At 51.0% G+C, this 20,874-nt stretch overlaps 2 protein-coding genes across 5 annotated transcripts in view; one reads left to right on the forward strand and one right to left on the reverse strand.

Moving 5' to 3' along the window:
* NUP85 (nucleoporin 85) overlaps positions 1–239 on the forward strand; it is a 43,837-nt gene extending 43,598 nt beyond the window's left edge. For both annotated transcript variants that reach the window (XM_039476675.2, XM_039476677.2), the window contains one exon: positions 60–239. In XM_039476675.2, coding sequence (XP_039332609.1) covers positions 60–161 — 102 coding nt within the window. In that variant the 3' untranslated portion in view covers positions 162–239. The remainder of the gene's footprint in view (positions 1–59) is intronic.
* A 608-nt stretch (positions 240–847) lies between these two features.
* On the reverse strand, positions 848–20,809 carry GGA3 (golgi associated, gamma adaptin ear containing, ARF binding protein 3). Of its 3 annotated transcripts, XM_003931738.4 has the most exons (17): positions 20,700–20,809; positions 10,586–10,670; positions 10,392–10,467; positions 8,535–8,633; positions 7,659–7,782; positions 7,276–7,379; positions 7,046–7,126; positions 6,593–6,730; positions 5,888–5,969; positions 5,676–5,792; positions 5,093–5,338; positions 4,649–4,719; positions 4,109–4,416; positions 3,692–3,888; positions 3,234–3,403; positions 2,848–2,958; positions 848–2,605 (listed from the first exon to the last, which is right to left on the reverse strand). In XM_003931738.4, the coding sequence occupies exons 1-17, from the start codon at positions 20,737–20,739 to the stop codon at positions 2,495–2,497; spliced, it is 2,160 nt and encodes a 719-aa protein (XP_003931787.2). In that variant the 5' UTR covers positions 20,740–20,809; the 3' UTR covers positions 848–2,494. The 3 variants fall into 3 exon arrangements, with proteins under 3 accessions (XP_003931787.2, XP_010340737.2, XP_010340738.2); XM_010342435.3 differs by having other exon boundaries at positions 2,514–2,958; XM_010342436.3 differs by lacking the exons at positions 10,392–10,467; positions 10,586–10,670; positions 20,700–20,809 and adding an exon at positions 9,131–10,270 and having other exon boundaries at positions 2,514–2,958.
* Positions 20,810–20,874: the final 65 nt, after the last annotated feature.

Below are 20,874 nucleotides of genomic sequence, written 5' to 3' on the forward strand. Positions count from 1 at the left end.
TTCGGGAGTGTGACAGGGCTCCTTCCTGCTGTATCTCACGCTGGCACTCTGCTTTGCAGGATGATGACATAGAGACCACCAAGGTGGAAATGCTGAGACTTGCTCTTGCACGAAATCTTGCTCGGGCAATTGTAAGAGAAGGCTCACTGGAAGGCTCCTGAGAGCTGCTTCAATGTGGTAACTTTGTATTACAATGTATATAATTTTTTAAAAAGAATAAATGTTCTTTTGCAAATGTAGGTTCTTAGAGTCTACCCAGGGAGGTTTTTTTTAGATGGAGTTTTGCTCTTGTTGCCCAGGCTAGAGTGCAATGGTGTGAAATGCATGTAATCCTAGCACTTTGGGAGGCCGAGGTAGGTGGATCACAAGGTCAGGAGTTCAAGACCAGCCTGACCAACATGGTGAAACCCCCATCTCTACTAAAATTACAAAAATTAGCTAGGCATGATGTTGTGCACCTGTAATCCTAGCTACTCAGAGGCTGAGGCAAGAACCCAGGAGGTGGAGGGTTGCAATGAGCTGAGGTTGCACCATTGTACTCTAGCCTGCAATAGAGTGAGACTGTCTCAAAAAAAAAAAAAAGTTATGGTGACTGCAGTGTCTTGAAAATTTGAACAAGACCCTTGGTGGTAGACTTGTGCTTCTGAACTCTTGCCTCACCTCAATCTTCTGGAACACTTAACAATTTTGTTATTTCCCTTAAAATACAAGTGTTCAGAAACCTGTACTTTTAACAAAAACCTGAGGCAGTTCTGTCACAGGCTATTCACTCACCTACGTCTGGAATTCACAGGTGGTACCTTTCCTCCATCAGGGTGAATGGCGTCTGTATTAAGAAGATTCCGAGTACAGTGAAAATGGTTTTATTTAACATGCAGCAAACAAGGGCAGCAGAGTTCGTATATCCAGTACAGCTATTTGCCATGAAGCATTGACCTCAATAGTAACGAGTAACACTCAATTGAGCTTAATAGAAAGTTACATTTCCAGAGTCATTTTATAGACATTCCCAGGGCTGCAGCAGCCAGTCTCTGGAAAGCTCTTGGATTTACTCCTTAAGTTGTGAAAAATGATTCACTTTTGACCTGTCCTAATGAAGCAGTGAAACCTGCTTGCTAAAGACAGCGAGGGCTAGGGAAGGGCTATGACCTCTTGATCTATAGTACGGAATCAGGAAGCCTGGCAAGGGACAGGGAGGAACCAGGGAACATGGTCTGTGCTGCCTTCCTTTTCTAGAGATGTCCAGTTGCTGAGACTGTTCGCCTGAGCTCTGCACGCCTCCCCTGCATCTATGGCTGCTGGTGATTGTTTCCTTTTGCTTTTTGAGGGAGGCTTGGAGTCCCTGTCCCAAGATCACATCCAGCAGCTAGAGTGACCAGGACAAGCTGGCTGGGGCCAAGCACTGTTGAAGCAATAGGGTCTGGTGACTTAGCTTAAGAGTGGCCCCTGATCTCATCACTCCCAGACCCAGCATCTCGCTGACAGTGCCCCTCAGTAGCTGGAGAACAGTCGAGGTTTCTGGGCAGCACATTAGGACATATGTTTAGTGCAACATTTGTGATCCTGAGGCCGCCTGTGTCCAGCCACAGGTGCCACACGACATGCCATCTGGTGAGAGGAGAGGGAGGCCAAAGCAGGAGGACACCGAGTGGTGGGAGATTCTAAGGGGAAGATAGCAGTTTATTTCATGCCAAGCAAGAGGTAGTCAATAGGATGGCCTGTCCCCACTGCTGGAGGCAGGCTTTTCCCAGAAAGCTGAGTACCTGCTTCTGGAGAAGGGGAGACACGGGCTGTCTTCATTTTCTTTCCTATTTCTAGTTGGGCCTGTCATAGAGGCCAAAGTCTATGTCCTGCCAAGATGTCCACAGGACACAGCCTGCCACTGCTGGGGACAAGCAAACAACTCACCACTCAGTGGCCATTCCATGATGCTGCTGCCCACCAGAGGCAGGGCTGGGGACTCTGCAGTATGCCAGTTCCTTATTCTGGGCCAGGCACCTCCCTGGGGGTAGTAGCAGGAGCTGGCCAGCAGGGGGAGCATGAGATCGCAACGGGGCTGTGGCCTCCTGGGCTGCAGGGTGTGAGGATGCGGCTCTTTTGTAGGGAGTGAGACGTGACAGTCTCTCTTTAGAGACTCCCACCCCCCCACCCCTGGTGGCTTCAGTAAATGCCAGTAGAAAGAAGAAAAACTACACCAAGCCTGGGGTCCAGGTTCCCAGAATCCAGAACATCAGTGACATTAGGGGCCACTTCCCACCCCTGACAGAATATGGCCACTTCAAGTCACACAGGTAGATAAAACAGGTCCTTTTAGGGGCCAGAGGAGAGGTTATACAGCAGCAGTTTGGTTCCCAGCAGAAATGCCCAGGGCCCCTGTTCCACATCAAACCTATAAGCACTGTCGTCAGGGCGTGGAGAGTGACGGGACCAGAGCCCTCCCTGGCTCAGGGCAGCCTGCCTGGCTTCAAAGTGGAGATCACAGCGTCCTCTGGGGTCATAGGTTCCCCCACTGCTCCACAGGAGGGAACTGGTCCACCTCGCCCACCTCTGTGCTCAGCTGCTCCCCCAGGGCGAAGGTCAGCTTATACCGAAGCCGTACCTTCTCCTGTGACAGAGGGCAGCAAGTGAGATCCACCCCTCGGCAAGACACCCTCTTTTCTGCTACTCTCTGTGTTAGAGGTATGGTCCCTTTTCCCCAAAACCCCCAACCATGCTAAGCCGCTTAACCTAAGACAGCAAAGGGATGTGTTGATCGTATAGGTCACAAGACTTCCAGCTGGGAGTTGGTGGTCCTGAGGTCCTAATCTGGGGCCTCAGGCTGGGACCCTTGGATTCTGTGATGCTCACCTTCAGCGGATTGGCCAGCAACATGACCTGGGTGATGGCTGCAGGTGGCTGGATGGGGCTAAATGGAGAGAGTTCTGTCCCAGAAGGTGGCTGCAACTTCACTTTCATTGACTAAAGAGAGAGAGACAGAGAGAGGAGTTCCTTTTAAGGCAGCTGAGAGCTGGCAGGTGTCCCAGATGGAACCTGCAGTGTGCGCGCACGCACACACACACTCTCTGTAACACACAAACACACACACACACACACTCTCTCTCTCTCTCTCTCTCTCTCTCTGTCTCTCTCTCTCCCCCCTCTCTCTTTCCTGTCTCTGCCACCTGTTGGCTGCAAAGGCCTCCACACAATAGGGTCAAGATAAGGCCATTTTGGCCCCAGGGAGACACTGGTACCTTGGGCACTGCAGCTTGCAGCACGATGCTCTTGACAGGTAAGGGAGCCGTGTTCAGCATGGACACCACCACCACCAGCACGTCAGGCCGTCCTGGGGGACACTCCTTGGCAAAGTGGAAGAGGATGCGGAAGCCATTTTTATCATAGGCTGTCACGGGAAGGGCATTACCTACAAGAAAGCAGAACGTGGGTTTGGGAGCACCAGCACCAGAGACACCCAAAAAAGCCCCAGTGGTGAGGAGAAAAGGAGTACACCGAGGCTGTGACAAGTCCAGTGCTTTATGGACTCTGGGACAGGCACTGGTGAGGAGCTTAAGGCTGAGAACTCGGCAGGCAGGCCTGCTCGGCTCTAATGGACCACCTACAAGGAGGCCTGGATCGTCCCATGTCGCGTGTCCTACAGCTCTGTGGCTGTGAGCCCTATCACCCCATCCCACCTCAAGCCTCCAACACTTACTAGGCTTGATCGATTCCAGAGGCACGTGGACGCTGGCCAGGGAGAGCTCAGGCCCCTTCACAGGACTGCCCTGGGACTGGAAAGTAAGTGGCTGGAAGAGTGGGCTGCCAGGCCCCGAGGAGAAGGGCAGGAGAGGCCTGGCTGGGGTGGTGGTGGGGATGAGAGGGGAGGCGGCGGGTTTCACCAAGCCTGAGGTCCTGCGAGGCAGGAAGGATGGAAGGCACATCAGAGCCGGCCAGAGCTGCAGGGCTAACTCTCACCTAAAGCCCCTGGCCATGTTCTTACCCAGGGCCACCCCTCACCTCCCAGTCTGACTGATGGGACTGCAAGGCCCCCCCCATCCCTTCCAAGTTAGCTCTGGTTCTGACACATTCAGGCCCAACCCTCAGCAACTCCCCATCTCTTCCCACTCATTACACTTTGGCCTCTTCTAGAAGCTGATCGAGGGCATCCAGGTGGTACAGTGTGCTGTCGCCCAACGCCAAGCCATGGTGCCCAGGGACTGTGGGCTCAACTTTTGGGGCCACTCCAGTAGAGAACAAGAAGGAGCCCACACTGGGGGCAGGAACACTGGCTGGGACCACAGGAGCTGGGAAGGGAGGCGGCAGTGGAGCTTGGGAGCTGCTTGAGGAGGGGGCTGAGGGCTGGAGCAGAGGAGTGTCGGAAGTACCGCAGGCAGCAGTCCCCGGCCTGGGGCTGAAGAAGGCCAGGTCAGACTGTTCCCTCTATGAGCAATGGAAAGGGTGGTGAGCCGAGGGCGGGGTGGGAGGACCTGCCACTGGGGCAGGGTGCAGCCCTCCAAGGACCACACAGAAGACAGCTCCAGAGGCACTCATCGTTTCCCACTGCAGCTGGCACGCTCTGGAGGGGACAGCTAACTGCAGCCCAGGAGAGATGACTCTGGAAAGTATGGAGGTGCTCAGCACAGTAGTGCTGTCACTGTTCCTGTGCCCCTACCTGGAGCAGGTGCCACTGGCTGTTCCCAGCTGACTCTTTGGGAGGAACATTAGGGGCTGGGTCGGCGAGGCCTGACAACAGAGGAGAAAACCTGATGAGAAGAGGACTGAGGTGGGGCAGCCCTAGTTCTGCCTTGCGAGGAAGGGTCAGGTGACAAGTGACATGAGTGAACGTGCAGGGAGAAGCTGTCCTGCAGGCAGCCTCCAGAGGGGAGCTCTCCAGTCCATACATGCAGAAGTGGGGGGCTTGTGGGGAGGGGTGCAGGGCAGGAGGCACAATCCACCAAGAGGATGCCCCTGGGGGCACCAAGGGTTGCTGAGCTTCACTGACTACCTACAATTCCAGACTGGGGTCCCGCTCAAGGTTCCTCCTGATTCTGTGTACCCGTCTCCCTCCAAGAGCCCTACCAGGGGACGCCGCTGACAGCCCCCCTGTGGGCCGTACCCAAACAGAGCAGCTCCTCATCCAGCAAGGAGAGGGCGTTGCTTGTGCTGTTGGGCCCGGAGGTGGCCTCGGCCTGGCTGGATGAGCGGCTGCGTGGAGGTCCTGAGGCCTGGGGTGGTGGAGGGAGGATTGGGATGCCTGATGAGGGTGGGGTGGGTGCTGGGGCCGACACGGGGGATGAACTGTTCGTCATGTCCAGCTCGGCAAGGTCGATAAGCGTGCCTTGGTTATTGCAGTGACTGTTTCCTGGATGGTCAAGAGAGCAGGACAGGAATAATTAGGGGTCTTCTAGTGGCTGTGTGGCAGGAGACAACGCCCTAGGCACAGTGGTTACTGCTGCAGTTTCTGGCCTAATCCACTGGCATCTCTGCCAGAGGGTGCTGCAAAGCAAGCCTGAGAAGGCAGGCTGGGAAATTCCCACCCACATCTTCAGGCCTCTGGGAAGCTGGAGGACTGCTTGGAATGGCAGAGAACCCCTCAGGTCCTGTGCAGCACCATGCTGTCCAGCCTGCACTCACAGCTTCATGGTAGGGACCTAAGGCTGGTCTGGAGAAGTCCAGAGCTGGGGACCAGAGCATCTCACCTTCTGAGTCAGGCAGGGTTAAGGTGGCCACCTCACCATTGATGACCTGCCCTTCAATAATTGTTTTGTAAGAGTTGATGACACGGGAGAGATTGTCACTGGCCTGCAGGATGTCCCCTAGAGCAGGAAAGAGAGATTTCTGACTCCTGTTATGATAGTTCCCACCCACATATCCAAACTGGCTCATCTCTGCCAATCGCTCTTTCACTTACCCAGACTGTTATCATTGTCCTCAGTCTCGCTGGCAAGTTTAAATAATGTCCGCCTCTTGTTCTCACACCGATCAAACAGCTCCTGAAAGAGACTCAGACATAAAAATTGCAACCACAAAGGCCCTTAGAGACCATCTGATTCATTCAGGGTTCACGGCCAGAAAATGTCAAGGATCCACCAGTTGCCACGGGCAGTTACCAACAAAACTGGGACCACAGTACACATCTTCTTGCCACCACCACACCACGTCACCCAGGATGTTTGTTTAGGTAGCAGTGACCAGGATGGATGACCAGTTCATTCCTGCCTTCCAGGCTGGCATGTGCCTCTGAACTCACTATCCACCCAACCATGGCCTGGACCAGAAGGCCATCAGGGTCACAAGGAAGCCTCTCGGTCCCAGTGTCCCCAAGGCAGTAAGAAAAGGCAGAGAGCAGGGTGAGCACCAAGGGCATGGTCTCTGGAGTCCAACCCAGGTTTCCATCCAGCCCTTACACCCTGGGCAAGTCAGCTGATCCCGATGGCAAATGGGGATGCCACCCTCTACTGATGTGGCTGCTGTGCAGATGCTTAAGGTCGTGAATATGCTGCCAAGGGTGTGCGCAGCCTGTGTCTTTGACAAGGCAGGTATGCAGCACATGCTGGCTGATCTCCTGCAGGGCAGCATGGCCCCAGGAGGCAGCCTTTACTGCCAGCAGGCCCACCTTCATCAGCTCTCTGTCCCCATCCGAAGAGTCTTCCTGGCTGTAATGAAGCAGCATCTCATTGAGCAGTCTCACGTTGTTGTTAACTTCCTCTAACGTGTGCAAACGCTTGGTCACCTTCTGGATTCGTGCCTCATCCTGCTCCAATGATCGGGAGAAAGAGCACTTAACTCGAATGTCTTCCCACTTCGGCCATGACATGAGCGCAGAGGCTGTGCCTCAGAAGCTCCTTTCAGTGCAGGGTGCCTGGTGCGCAGTCTATACTTCTGCTTTCATATACCCGTCCCGACCCAGTTGTGCTCCTCCCTTCCATGCTCCCTCCCCTGGAAGCTACTGTGCTCCTCCTACTACTCTCAGCCTCTGGAGCAGAGGCAGGGCAGCTGGCAGCAGAGGCTTCTGCTGTGTGGTCATGGGCTCCTCCCCGCTGTGCCCGAAGGACCAGGGCCCACTCACTTCCTTCACCATGGACTTGATGAGCTTGTTGGCCTCTTGCAAGTCATCTGGGTTTTTGCTTTTCAGCAGCTTGGCTAAAAGCTGAGAGAGGAGGAAATCGGAGGTGAAGGAAAGAGGTAGTGCCCCTACCCCAGGGAGACTGTAGAGAGCTCCCCACACTGTGCAAACCATATTCCCCTGCTGCCACCACCTCTCATCCGAGAAAATCCCAGGCCTGGGGCATCCTTTACCTTGGACTTCTCTTCATCATCAAAAACGGGGTTTTTGGGACGAGGTGGTGGAGAGGGGATCAGCGTCCTGTCCACAGGGATGGGTGGGTCAGACTGCACTATGCCTAAAAGGGGACATGGCAGCACGTGCACTCAGGCTGTGGTCACCTTGTCACCCCTCCTCACATACCAAGGGCCACATCCCTGTGATCAAGGCCTGGAAAGGGTAGCAGGGTGGAGGGCAGGCTAATCACACCTTATTCCATCCAGCCTCCACTCAGCCTTGCCTGGGGACAAATGCTGTTCTCTTCAGGAGGGACTCAGGACCCCAAACCTTCCCTTCTCTCCTTGCCTGGGCCAACCTTCCAGAGCTGCCGGGAGACTGCAGGCAGGCAGACACGTACCCTGTCTCTTCAGCATGTGGTAGGCATCTTTGATCTTTGCTTCTTCTGGCAGGGCCATGGTCCAGCTGTACAGCAGCTCAATAACCTTGGTCTTCACTTTCTCAGACACCCTGTCCCCCAGGTACTATGTGGCAAAATAAAATGAGAGGATCTAGTAACTGCAGTTTGGAGGCAAAGATAGTGTAAGGCTCCCTTCACAGCAATGGTGTGGCTGCTTAGCAGCTACAGTCCTCAAGCCTACTCAAAATCTGCAGGTGTCCAAATGTGTATGAAGACAGTGTGGGGAGAGAAGGACCTCCCTGTGGTGTGGCTGTGTCCACCTGGATATAGTCTGTGGATAGGCAGGTCATCACTGTATTTTCACACACAGGCCGCCATAAACAAAACTGCATCTTGAGGGTGTTCATGAGAATGTCCTTAGCATGAAAAAGTATTCCCTCTGCTTTAAGTGGGGGCCCAGAGCTATGCAACACCAGTGTGCAGCAGAACCTGACCAGGTGAGCATCAGAGCAAATGACAGAGGCCAGCTCCCTGTAACCATGTAAGACAGGCCAAGAAAACCCACAAAACCCACAACTGCCGTATGCCAGGAGCCTAGAGTCCCACACTCCATGGGCCCTCACCCTGAACACATACACAGCCACTGCTACATCACCTGGCACATTTAGGCTGACGTGGCACTTTCCAGAGAAAGCTGCCAGTCTTGTGGCCTGTTTGGTCATCCCATTACCTCCAAGGCCCTAGCTCTTTAAGGACAAGACACGGAGAACTTCAGCTCCCTGGAGATGCTTGATGGGCAGTGAAAGCCAGCACAATGGGAGATAGGAATAAAAGCAAAAGAGGTCCCTAGAAGCGAGGATTCTGTCGCTGACTGACCTTTGGAGAGACGACTTTGATTAACTCATTCAGAAAGCGGAACTTCCCCACTTCGTTATGAAATCTCCTCCCACAGTTCTTCATGCACGCCTCCAGCACCTGCACCCGCACAGAGGAGACACGCTCAGTGAGGGCACGCTCCAGGCTGGGACCTGACACTGGAAAGACCCCTGGCACCCAGGGAATGCTGAATAAACATGCCCACAGGAAGGAGCTCGTCAGAAAAAGCGGTGTGCACTGCCTGGGCACAGTGCAGTTAAGCAACAGGATCACTCACAGACCATGTCCCTCCAACCGCAAACCTCTGTTGGGGAAGCTGGACAGGGACTAAAGCGAGAAACTCTGAGATCCCGACCCCAAGATGGCCTGGATGCCAGTCCTGGAAGGTGCCTTCCTTAAAGATCCTGGCCTCATGTTTTACAGATGAGGGAAGTGAGGTCCAGGGACAAAGTTTCTCTGACTCAATGTCCAGGGTTCTTTCCATAAGCTCACCAACAGTTGTGCAGAGGGTGGGAAGGATGCTTAACCTGTTATCTTTGATGAAGATGACAGGATATTTCTCCTCCCTCCTCCCTCCGTTGATCTCCCTAACTTACGCTTTTGCTTTCCTGTGCTGCCTGTGGTCCCTGGCACTGCAGTTTCTAAGGAGTGCACCGTCCAGGCTCTCTTTCTTGGCTTCTGCATTTTAAAGCAGGGTTTCTCAAATGAGGCCTGGCTGACATTTTGGGCCAGGCACTCTTTGTTGCAGGGGGGCCATTCTGCACTTTATAGGGTGTTGACCAGCATCCCTGGCCTCTGCCTACTAGATGCCAGGAGGATCGCCACCCTGATGTGTGACAACTAAAAATGTTTCCAGACATTGCCAAATGTTCCCTGGAGGGTCAAATCATACCCTGTTGGGAATCACTGGGTTATTATTATTTTTTTTTTTTGGAGACAGAGTCTCACTATGTCACTCAGGCTAGAGTCCAGTGGTGTGATCACCATTCACTTTAGCCTCAACTTCCTGGGCTCGAGCCATCCTCCAACCTCAGCCTCCTGAGAAGCGGGGACCACAGATATGTGCCACCATGCCTGGCTACTTTTTACAATTTTTGTAGAGGCAGGGTCTCACTTATGTTGCCTAGGCTGGACTTGAATTCCCAGGCTTAAGTGATTCTCCCGGCCTAGGTGCCCCCCAAATTGACTATAGGTACAAGCCACCATGCCCTGCTGAGAACCACTTGCACATAAGCTAAATGATATTTCCTCTTTTCTCTTTCTAGGACCTGAGTCACGCTATAGCCCTGGATTCCTGAGATCTTGGCTGCTCTTTGGTTTAGGAGCATGTGGAGACATCGAGGACCAGGCACCATTCCATGCCTTAAATTCTCTCAGTCTGAATAGACACCAGGTTCTGCCCCAGGGGCCTCAGCTGCCAGCACCACTCCTTCGCTAGTGACCAGCATTATGTTTAAATACAGAATGAACTGGACTCACCTCTCTCTTCTTCAGCTGGCCAACTCTGAACTGTCAACACAACCCTGTCAGCATCTCTTCACGAAGCCTTCCCTTGCCCTACGTGGGCTCAGGGCCCTAACTCTAGGCTGCTTTCCTTAGCCTCTCTGCCTCGCACACTAACCACGTGGCTGTGCTGGCAGGGATGGCACTGTAGTCACCTCTGAGGCCTCAGGGCCTGGCACAATGCACACACATTTGTGGAACGGCTGGCTGAAGAGATTCAAGATCTATCTAAGTTTGTATCAAGGACTTTCTGCTGGCTTTTGGCATGAGCCCTGAGAACCACCAGGGGACATGAGGGATGGCCTGGGCAGGTGAAGAGCCATGGCTTCCATCTCCAGAGGGTGAAGAACCTACCGTCAGGGCCTGAAGTGCCTCCCATTCCTGTGGGGACTGGATCTTGTGGGCCAGCAGTCGGACAGCGATCTGTGGCCTAGGAACAAGCAGAGCACACTTCAGCGCATTGAGCCTGGGGCTGGCCCTCCTTGGCCACGGTTGTTCCCCTTCCCAGTCCGCTGCCTCTCAGCTGCCCCTGCAGTGCTGAGACTCACCCTTCCAGCTCCTTGTTGATCTGATCACAGAAGCCAATTATGTATTCCCAGTCCTCCTGGCGGTTGGAAGGATTGGTGGCTTTATCTTGGGACAGAACAAAAAAAGAGAACAATTGTTACAAAGAGCAAGGAGGATGCAATGGAAGGTTTTCTTCACAAGTTTTAGGCACTAAGAGTTTGCTTCCAATTTTACTCTCTAATAGAGAAGTCTCAATAGCTCAGTCAAGTAGCAAGGAGACAAAAAAAAAAAAAAGTTCAGAGAGCGACTACAAACACTACTTCCTGTCCAGTATTTTTAAAAGTCACAAATAAAAGAGAAAACAAATTCTTAGTCTCGTGGAGCTTAGAGTGGATCAAGGTCAAAACGACAAACACAAGTAATTAAAATATTCCCGGGCCGGGCGCGGTGGCTCAAGCCTGTAATCCCAGCACTTTGGGAGGCTGAGGCGGGTGGATCACGAGGTCAAGAGATCGAGACCATCCTGGTCAACATGGTGAAACCCCGTCTCTACTAAATATACAAAAAATTAGCTGGGCATGGTGTTGCCTGCCTGTAATCCCAGCTACTCAGGAGGCTGAGTCAGGAGAATTGCCTGAACTCAGGAAGGTGGAGGTTGCAGTGAGCCAAGATTGCGCCATTGCACTCCAGCCTGGGTAACAAGAGCGAAACTCTGTCTCAAAAAAAAAAAAAAAATCCCAAATAAATACATAAATAAAACATGTAAATGTAACAAGTAAAGGGAACCCAGCTATATAAAAATGAGCTCCGTGTTAAGTAGAGATGGTTGAGAAAGTTTTTTTGGAGAAACATACCAGATTGAACTAGATAACAAATATACATATTTACAAACCATGAATATTTTCTACATACCTCTCAAAAGATTTTTCCAGACCTAGCCTTCCATAATGCTTTAAGTGTTTTTGAAATTGCACATAATGCTCATCATTGTCAAGCCAACAATATTCACTTAGCCCCTACTGAGCCCTACTCACTATGCAATCTACCTGAGACTGCAGCTTGAGTATCCAGCACCCTCAGGCTTTAATGGCTTCTGTGACCAATCACAAACCCAAGCACTAGAGTTCTCAGAGGGCCACTGGGATTGAAAATCCAGGCACTCAATGCAAAGTTCAGATGTTTGGTATGGGCTATCCTCTGTTTCCTTCCCAAACCTGTGATTACAGCAAAAAGCCCAGCTGAGGGAGGTTAAACTGGTTCCCATCTCTGATTCAGATCCAGAGGCTACCTCTTGCAGAAAGCACTCTCAAGCTGTTTGCTAAATTTAGGGCTTTGGTTCCGAAGACAAATGGAACCAAAATGGAAGGCTGAAGATGCACACCCTTTAAAACATTCTTGCTTCCTCCCCAGAGCTCCAAGAAGGCCCAAAGCAGAGTGTCAGAGCCCCTCCCAACAAGGGATCCTGTCAGAAGTTTCTGAATTCTAGGCCGGGCGCGGTGGCTCAAGCCTGTAATCCCAGCACTTTGGGAGGCCGAGGCGGGTGGATCACAAGGTCAAGAGATCGAGACCATCCTGGTCAACACGGTGAAACCCTGTATCTACTAAAAATACAAAAAAGTAGCTGGGCATGGTGGCACATGCCTGTAATCCAAGCTACTCAGGAGGCTGAGGCAGGAGAATTGCCTGAACCCAGGAGGCGGAGGTTGCGGTGAGCCGAGATTGTGCCATTGCACTCCAGCCTGGGTAACAAGAGCGAAACTCCGTCTCAAAAAAAAAAAAAAAAAAAAAAAAAAAAGAAGTTTCTGAATTCCGATTTCTCATAATTTTATTTTGTTAACTCTAAAAATCACTAGCTGGGCTGGGCACAGTGGCTCACACCTGTAATCCCAGCAGTTTGGGAGGCCAAGGCAAGTGGATCCCCTGAGGTTGAGAGTTCAAGACTAGCCTGACCAACAGGGAGAAACCCCATATCTACTAAAAATACAAAATTAGTCAGGCATAATGGCGCATGCCTGTAATCCCAGCTACTCGGGAGGCTGAGGCAAAAGAATCACTTGAACCCGGGAGACGGAGGTTGTAGTGGGCAGAGATTGCGCCATTGCACTCTGGCCTGGGCAACAAGAGCAAAAATCCTGTCTCAAAAAGAAAAAAAAAACCATCAACTGGATGAGCAAATCCTAACAGAGACTCCAGTCCCTTCACTGGTAACAGGGTTCCAGGGCTCTGAGTAGAGACAACTGGCAGGCAGAGGGAAGGCCCATGGCACCCAGTGCAGCACCCTGCTTCCCAGGTTTGGGCTTGGCCTCCACGGCAGTGTTTCTATTTTTTTTTTTTTTTTTTTTTTTTTTTGAGACGGAGTTTCGCTCTTGTTACCCAGGCTGGAGCTCAATGGCACGATCTCGGCTCACCGCAACCTCCGCCTCCTGGGTTCAGGCAATTCTCCTGCCTCAGCCTCCTGAGTAGCTGGGATTACAGGCATGCGCCACCATGCCCAAATAATTTTTTGTATTTTTAGTAGAGACGGGGTTTCACCATGTTGACCAGGATGGTCTTGATTTCTTGACCCTCGTGATCCACCCGCCTCAGCCTCCCAAAGTGCTGGGATTAAGGCTTGAGCCACTGCGCCCGGCTGGCAGTGTTTCTCTTCTAACTGCAAGGGGAAGATGCTGACGGTTTAGGTTCGTATTTATTTTTTTTTTTTTTTTTTGAGACGGAGTCTTGCTCTGTCACCCAGGCTGGAGTGCAGTGGCACAATCTGGGCTCACTGCAACCTCCACCTCCTGGGTTCAAGTGATTCTCTTGCCTCAGCATACTGAGTAGCTGGGATTACAGGCATGTACCACTGCACCTGGCTAATTTTTGTATTTTTAGTAGATACGGGGTTTCACCATGTTGGCCAGGATGGTCTTGATCTCTTGACCTCAAGTTAGGAGGTCAAGACCAGTGTTGGCCTCCCAAGGTGCTGGGATTATAGGCATGAGCCACCACAACCAACCTAGGTTCCTGTTTAGATGAAAAGAAGGTGTCTGTCTTCAATCTTGAAAGAGAATTAGCAGGTCCTTAAAAATGTCGAGCTTGAAACACAGCTGAATCTAATCAAGGGTGGCCATCTGGAAAGAAACACTTGACAATCCTGCATCACTGCTACAGTAACCTACCAGCTATCATCCTCCAAATGCCGAGTCTCTCCCATCAACTGTCTGAAACCTTCTCAGGTGTCAGTGGGGCTGTTACTAATTCCTATCATTTGAGATGCTTAAAATTCTCACATAACACCAAAAGGCTGCAGGAAACAAAAATTATAATGGTCTCAGGAGCCATTCCCATCCCCCAGTGCTATTATCATTTTGGGAACAGTCATATACCTTGTGACAGAAGAAAAACTGGCCCACTCACTTCCACTTTTTGCTGGGGAAAAGCATCTTCCAAGTGCAGAGTAAAATACGACTCCTCCACCCTGGAAGCAAAGGGCATTCACCACACAATCTATTCTTCCCAAGCCTATTAGAGTTCCAGTAGCACTTCTACTTCCAAGAACATTCCTGCCCACTTTTCACTTGTATTAACTTCTCTGAAATCTCACTTTCTTCCACCTTGATAGAACTTTTTACTGCAAATCAACAGGGAACTCTTTACCTACTCAGGGCACAAAAAGCCCTAGTTTCTGCAACGGTCAGTTCCATGTCCGAGTATCTCCTCCAGCTCTCTGAGCGGCTCAGAAAGCAGAGCTCCCCCACCCACAGGAATGGGAAGGAACCTCTGGGGATAATTCTGGGTGACTTGATCTCTCCATCTGCCTACTGCGTCCCCCAGCAGATGCACACAGCCTTCCACCCACTCAACATTCTCCTTCACCTGGCACAAAGGTGACACCCGAGTTCTCCTACAGACCCTGCCTTCCTGAACCACCCCTCCAGGCTCTGCTCTGACTCATGGTTTCTGTCTATTTTCGGGTCTCTGCTGAAAGCTTCATCTGTTTCTGTGTCTCTGGATTTCCTGCTCTCATTTTCAGCTTCACTCCATCACTAGCCTAGACTCTCGTAGGACTTAAAACATTATGTGGGAATGGAAACAGCAGCACTGGCTACCGGATTCCAACACAGCTCAGACATTCCAGAGAAAACAAGATTTACATAGCAGGCTGGACACTGTGGCTCACACCTATAATGCCAGCACTCTGGGAGGCCGAGTCAGGTGGATCACCTAAGGTTGGGAGTTTGAGACCAGCCTGACCAAAATGGTGAAACCCCATATCTACTAAAAATACAAAATTAGTTGGGTGTGGTTGCACGTGCCTACAATCCCAGCTACTTGGAAGGCTGGGGCAGGAAAATCACTAGAACCCGGGAGGCAGAGGTTGCGGTGAGCTGAGATCGCACCATTGCACTTCAGCCTGGGCCACAGAGTGAGACACCCTCTCCAAAAGAAAAAAAAAAAAATCTATGTAACAAATGACTTACAAATAAGCAGAGGCAAGAACATGGGTTGGAAAGGGAGTAAAGGTCAACCTTCAATGCTAGGGTCCTGCATCGAAACAGAAACTTAGTCAATCACCAAGTCTTTGTTAGGCACCCACAATGAAGGAAACAGCATGTCAGCATGCCAGACCCTGGAAGGACTACAGAAAAAGTTCAAACACAGATTCTACCCTCGAGGAGCCTGTGCTCTCCTAGCTCAACACATGAAAAAAAAAATTAGTTCATAAAACATGACAGTAGATAATTGGGCTAATTCGGTATAGAAATGAGTGTCAAAACAAATGCATTGGCTGGGCATGGTGACTCACACCCATAATCCCAGCACTTTGGGAGTCAAGGAGGGCAGATCATGAGGTCAGGAGTTCAACACCAGCCTGGCCAAGATGGTGAAACCCTTTATCTATTAAAACTACAAAAATTAGCCAGGTGCAGTGGCAGGCCAGCTACTCGAGAGGCTGAGGCAGGAGAATCACTTGAACCTGGAAGGTCAAGGTTGCAGTGCGCTGAGATTGCGCCACTGCACTCCAGCCTGGGTGACAGAGTGAGACTCCATCTGCGGGGCAGGCGGTGGGGGTGGGGGAGTGGGGCAGACGGGAGAAATATCACTTTTCTTTCCTTACTTCCCTATTTTTATTTTTGAGACAGGTCTCACTCTGTCACTCAGACGAGAATGCGGTGGTGCAATCATGGCTTACTGCAGCCTCAACTTCCTAGGCTCAGATGATTCTCCTACCCCAGCATAGCTAGGACCACAGGCACTCACACCATGCCCAGCTGATTTTTTTGTATTTTTGGTAGAGACAGAATTTTGCCATGTTGCTTAGGCTGGTCTTAAACTCCTAGGCTCAAGCAATCTGCCTGCCTCGAACTCCCAAGGTGCTGGGATTACAGGTGTGAGCCCTGGTGCCTGGCCTCTTTTTTTTTAAATTTTTTGTTGTTTGAGATAGGGTCTCATTCTGTTACCCAGGTTGGAGTGCAGTAGCTCGGTCATGGCTCACTGCAGCCTCTGCCTCCCAGGCTCAAGTGATCCTCCCACCTCAGCTTCCTGAGTAGCTGGTACCACAGGTGTGCACTCGTTCCTATTTTTAGAGATGGAGGTCTCGCTTCATTGCCCAGGCTGGAGTAGGTGATCATGGCTCACCACAGCCTCCAACTCCTGGATTCAAGCAATCCTCCCGCCTCAGCCTCCTGAGTAGCTGGGACCACAGGAATGAGCCACCGTATGTGGCCTATTAAGTCACTATTTCTATAAACGGTGCCACCTTCCAAAAGTGTCCTTTGCTCCCTTAACCATTCCTCTCAGTCCTGTGATCCTTTCTCAATGTCTTCTTTTTTTTTTTGAGACGGAGTTTCGCTCTTGTTACCCAGGCTGGAGTGCAATGGCGCGATCTCGGCTCACCGCAACCTCCGCCTCCTGGGTTCAGGCAATTCTCTTGCCTCAGCCTCCTGAGTAGCTGGGATTACAGGCACGCGCCACCGTGCCCAGCTAATTTTTTTGTATTTTTAGTAGAGATGGGGTTTCACCATGTTGACCAGGATGGTCTCCATCTCTTGACCTCATGATCCACCGGCCTCTGCCTCCCAAAGTGCTGGGATTACAGGCGTGAGCCACCGTGCCCGGCCTCTCAATGTCATTTTAAATCCCTCCCTTCCTTTCTTTTTTTTCTTTTTTTTTTTTTTTTTTTTTGAGACGGAGTTTCGCTCTTGTTACCCAGGCTGGAGTGCAATGGCGTGATCTTGGCTCACCGCAACCTCCGCCTCCTGGGTTCAGACAATTCTCCTGCCTCAGCCTCCTGAGTAGCTGGGATTACAGGCACGCGCCATCATGCCCAGCTAATGTTTTGTATTTTTAGTAGAGGCGGGGTTTCACCATGTTGACCAGGATGGTCTCCATCTCTTGACCTTGTGATCCACTCGCCTTGGCCTCCCAAAGTGCTGGGATTACAGGCTTGAGCCACCGTGCCCGGCCCCCTCCCTTCCTTTCTTATCCCTACCCTTCACTCCTTCTCACCTGCTTTTAGAACTTCTGTTCTAATCCATCCTAATTCTACGTAAAGTCTCTATATCAAATCAAGCCTTTTTTTGGAGACTGAGTCTCGCTCTGTTCCCCATGCTGGTGGTACAATGGCACGATCTTGGCTCACTGCAACCTCCACCTCCTGGGTTCAAGCAATTCTCTTGTCTCAGCCTCCTCAGGAGCTGGGATTACAGGTACCTGCCATCATGCCTGGCTAAATTTTGTATTTTTGTAGAGACAGGGTTTCATGTGTCGGCCAGGCTGGTCTTGAACTCCTGACCTCAAAGTGATCCACCCACCTTGGCCTCCTAAAGTGCTGGGATTACAAGCGTAAGCCACAGTGCCTAGCCTCAAATTAAGCTTCTTAAAACACCAATTCCATCTAGTACACGAGAAATGAGGACCTAATAATGGCAGAAGTGGGCATGGTGGCTCATGCCTATAATCTCAGCACTTTGGGAAGCTGAGGCGGGTGGATCACTTGAGGTCAGGAGTTCAACAGCAGCCTGGCCAACGTGGTGAAACCCCGTCTCTACTAAAAATACAAAAATTAGCTGGGCATAGTGGCACACACCAGTAGTCTCAGCTACTTGGGAGGCTGAGGCTGGAGAATCACTTGAACCCAAGCAACGGAGGTTGCAGTGCGTCGATATTGCACCACTGCACTCCAGCCTGGGTGACAGAGTGAGACTCTGTTTTAAAAAGATAAATAAATAAATTAAATTAACTTATTGGGCTGGAAATTGGAAACCTTGTAGAATTTGGTCTTAAATTTCCCAGCCTTACCTTCCCTCACTCCCAAACACCTCTGTTACTGTGTGCCCCAGGCAGGTTTGCTTTCTCCACATCACCACCTCATGTTTTTTCAGCCAATTTTTCCCATTCTTTAATGGCTGGTTCAAATGCAGTATCCTCACTGAATCATCTCTTCCCCCATCCCTAGTTCCTTAAAGAGAATGTCTGCATTTTAGTACTGCCTTGTATCTTTATCTTTTAAGAGTTCTTAATCTACTCCAGCATCACCTCCATCCAACTAAAGGCAAAATCTTCTTGAACTTTCTAATTGCTTTAATGCCTCACACAGCAGGTACTCATTAACACTAACTGATTGATCATGGCGGGACCTGAGAGAAGACTGAAGTCATCAAGAGATGGTTTGTGAGGAAAGAGAATCTGAGATGAGTTTTCAAGCATTTAGTTGAGGAAAAGGAATTAGGGCTTCCAGGTAAGAACAGCAACGTGTATTGGTGAGCCAAGAACATCAGACTGAGAAGAACACAAAAACGTATGTGGAAGCCACAGGAAAAAAAGGCCTGGAACAACCAAGGCGACAGTGGAATGACTTGATTCAACAGAAGTACGCTTCTGAGAGGAGAATGGACTGAGGAGAGGCGAGGACGGGAGAGACCTGAGACCCTGGGCCAAGCAGAGGCCTCTGCAACAATTCAGGCAAACATGGGGTGACCAGGACCCTAAGATGATGATGAACCCCACCTGCTGCTTTGTTCAACTGGTACAGTTCACATCATTAAGTCATGACAACTGTGAAGCTTGTGTGTCTACAGTTATCATGTGACGCCCCCCACCAACCTTCTCCACTCTCCCTCAAAAACTCTCCCTCTCATTTCATAACATGACTCTAGGCGGGGTGCAGTGCTTCATGTGGCTCATGAGTGTAATCCCAGCACTTTGGAAGGTCAAGGTGGGAGGATCGTTCGTTCGAGACCAGCCTGGGCAACATAGCAAGACCTCATCTCTTTGTAAAATTTGGTCTTAATTTCCAAGACCTCCTCTCTACTAAAAATCAAAATAGGGCCGGGCGCGGTGGCTCAAGCCTGTAATCCCAGCACTTTGGGAGGCCGAGGCGGGTGGATCACGAGGTCGAGAGATCGAGACCATCCTGGTCAACATGGTGAAACCCCGTCTCTACTAAAAAAGTACAAAAAACTAGCTGGGCGTGGTGGCGCGTTCCTGTAGTCCCCGCTACTTAGGAGGCTGAGACAGGAGAATTGCCTGAGCCCAGGAGGCGGAGGTTGCGGTGAGCCAAGATCGCGCCATTGCACTCCAGCCTGGGTAACAAGAGCGAAACTCCGTCTCAAAAAAAAAAAAAAAAAAAAAATCAAAATAATTGGCCAAGCATGGTAGTATGTGTCTATAGTTCTAGCTACTTGGGAGGCTGAGGCAGGAGACTCACTTGAGCACAGGGGTTCAAGGCTACAGTGAGCTATAATCATGCCCCTGCACTGCAGCCTAGACAACAGAGTGAGATTGTCTCAAAAACAAATAACAAACAAAATGTAACTCTAAATCTAGCCTATTAAACTCAGCTGAGGTCATTTAAGTTATTCAATATCCATATTAATATCTTCAAAGCAAACTAATTTGACCTTGGTTATAGCAAGTGAGGCATTTCTGGGCAAGTGGTTTGATTGGAATCAGGATGTCCTCTTTTTGTGAAATTATGGCAGTAGTACCTGCTTTGCTAGGATACTTGGTAAATGAATTTAATGAATATCTGTAGAGTACTCTGAGCTCCTTGGAGAACAGTTCCATATATAAAGAAACCTTTATGACCTGCCTGCAACTGCAGATTTTGCAAACATAATTTCTCTTTTGGGAAATGCTCCTCCCCTTTAAATTGAAACTCAACATCCTGAAGGGGGTTTCTTCATAAGAAAAATCAGACAATTTGAGGAAATAGCTATCACATGAAACACCCCGGAAGCAATACTAAATAAGAGCCCTCAGAACAAGGCAGACTAGGTATCTCACCTGTCCTATCACCAGTCCAATTTCCCCTCTACTTAAAAGAGGCTTCCAGGTTTAGCCTATAATAAAGTTCACCTATTAACCCTCAGGCAGAGTACTATCTGCTAACCAGGTTAACACACATTTCCTTCGTAGCACTGTAATTCACAGTGGAATGACAGCAATATGCCTCTATAACTACAGCTTCAGACTGTGCTTCTCAGCCTTACTCAGAATAGAATGTCAACAGTGACTCGTTAGGATGTTCAAGGGGGGTGTCTGTATGTGTAGGGGGAGTCCCCGACACCGATTTCACCATGCTGCTCTGGTCACTGGAAGAAAAAGGTAGAGCTCTCTGTTCTCTATTGTCGCTCTCTTTGGAAAATTATTCTCACTTCAAGCATTCTGCCTGAGCGAAGCGGTCACTTCTCGAACACATGGTCACAATTCTGAAGCTGCCAAGCGAGTGAACGCAGTCGGCAGCACCCACCACTCCCGGAATTCAGCCCCAATCCGAAGCTTTTTTCCCTTAGTCAGGGATTGGGGTGCCAGGGTCTCAGAGTCACCGCCGGGCGGCCGCCCCACCACAATCTCCCCAAACAATCGATGCATGTCAGCCCAAAGATCTTGGCTGTCGCCTGTTCCGAGCCTGCGGGGCCCTATGGGACCCCGAGTTCAGGCCGCCGCACGCGATAGCAGTAAGACGCGCCGCAGCGAGGGAAGCGGTGGCCGGGCTTGGGCCCGGGCGCCCTGCTCGGGAAGGGGCGTGATCGCGGGCTGCTCGCGGCAAGGGCGAGCCCGGGCATGGGCTGCGAAGAAGCGACGCCTTGGAGCCCGGGCAGGGGAGGTGGGGGTGAAGAAATGGGCATCCCAGCGGCTCGAGGGCAGGTAAAAGCGGCCGCGGCTACTCACTCAGCCAAGACTCCAGGGTCTCCCCTTCCGTCTCCGCCATATTGCAACCTCCCGGGCCGGCCCAGCGGCCTCAAAAGTCGCGAGAGTCTCACGAGCAGAGGCGGGGCGGTGCCTGCATGGGGGCCTGAGGGAAGCAAGTGCCGTCACCGAGTGCCGCGCCAGACTGCGACGGATA

This window comes from Saimiri boliviensis, chromosome 17 (genome assembly GCF_048565385.1).
Source record: "Saimiri boliviensis isolate mSaiBol1 chromosome 17, mSaiBol1.pri, whole genome shotgun sequence".
Taxonomy (NCBI): Eukaryota; Metazoa; Chordata; class Mammalia; order Primates; family Cebidae; genus Saimiri; species Saimiri boliviensis.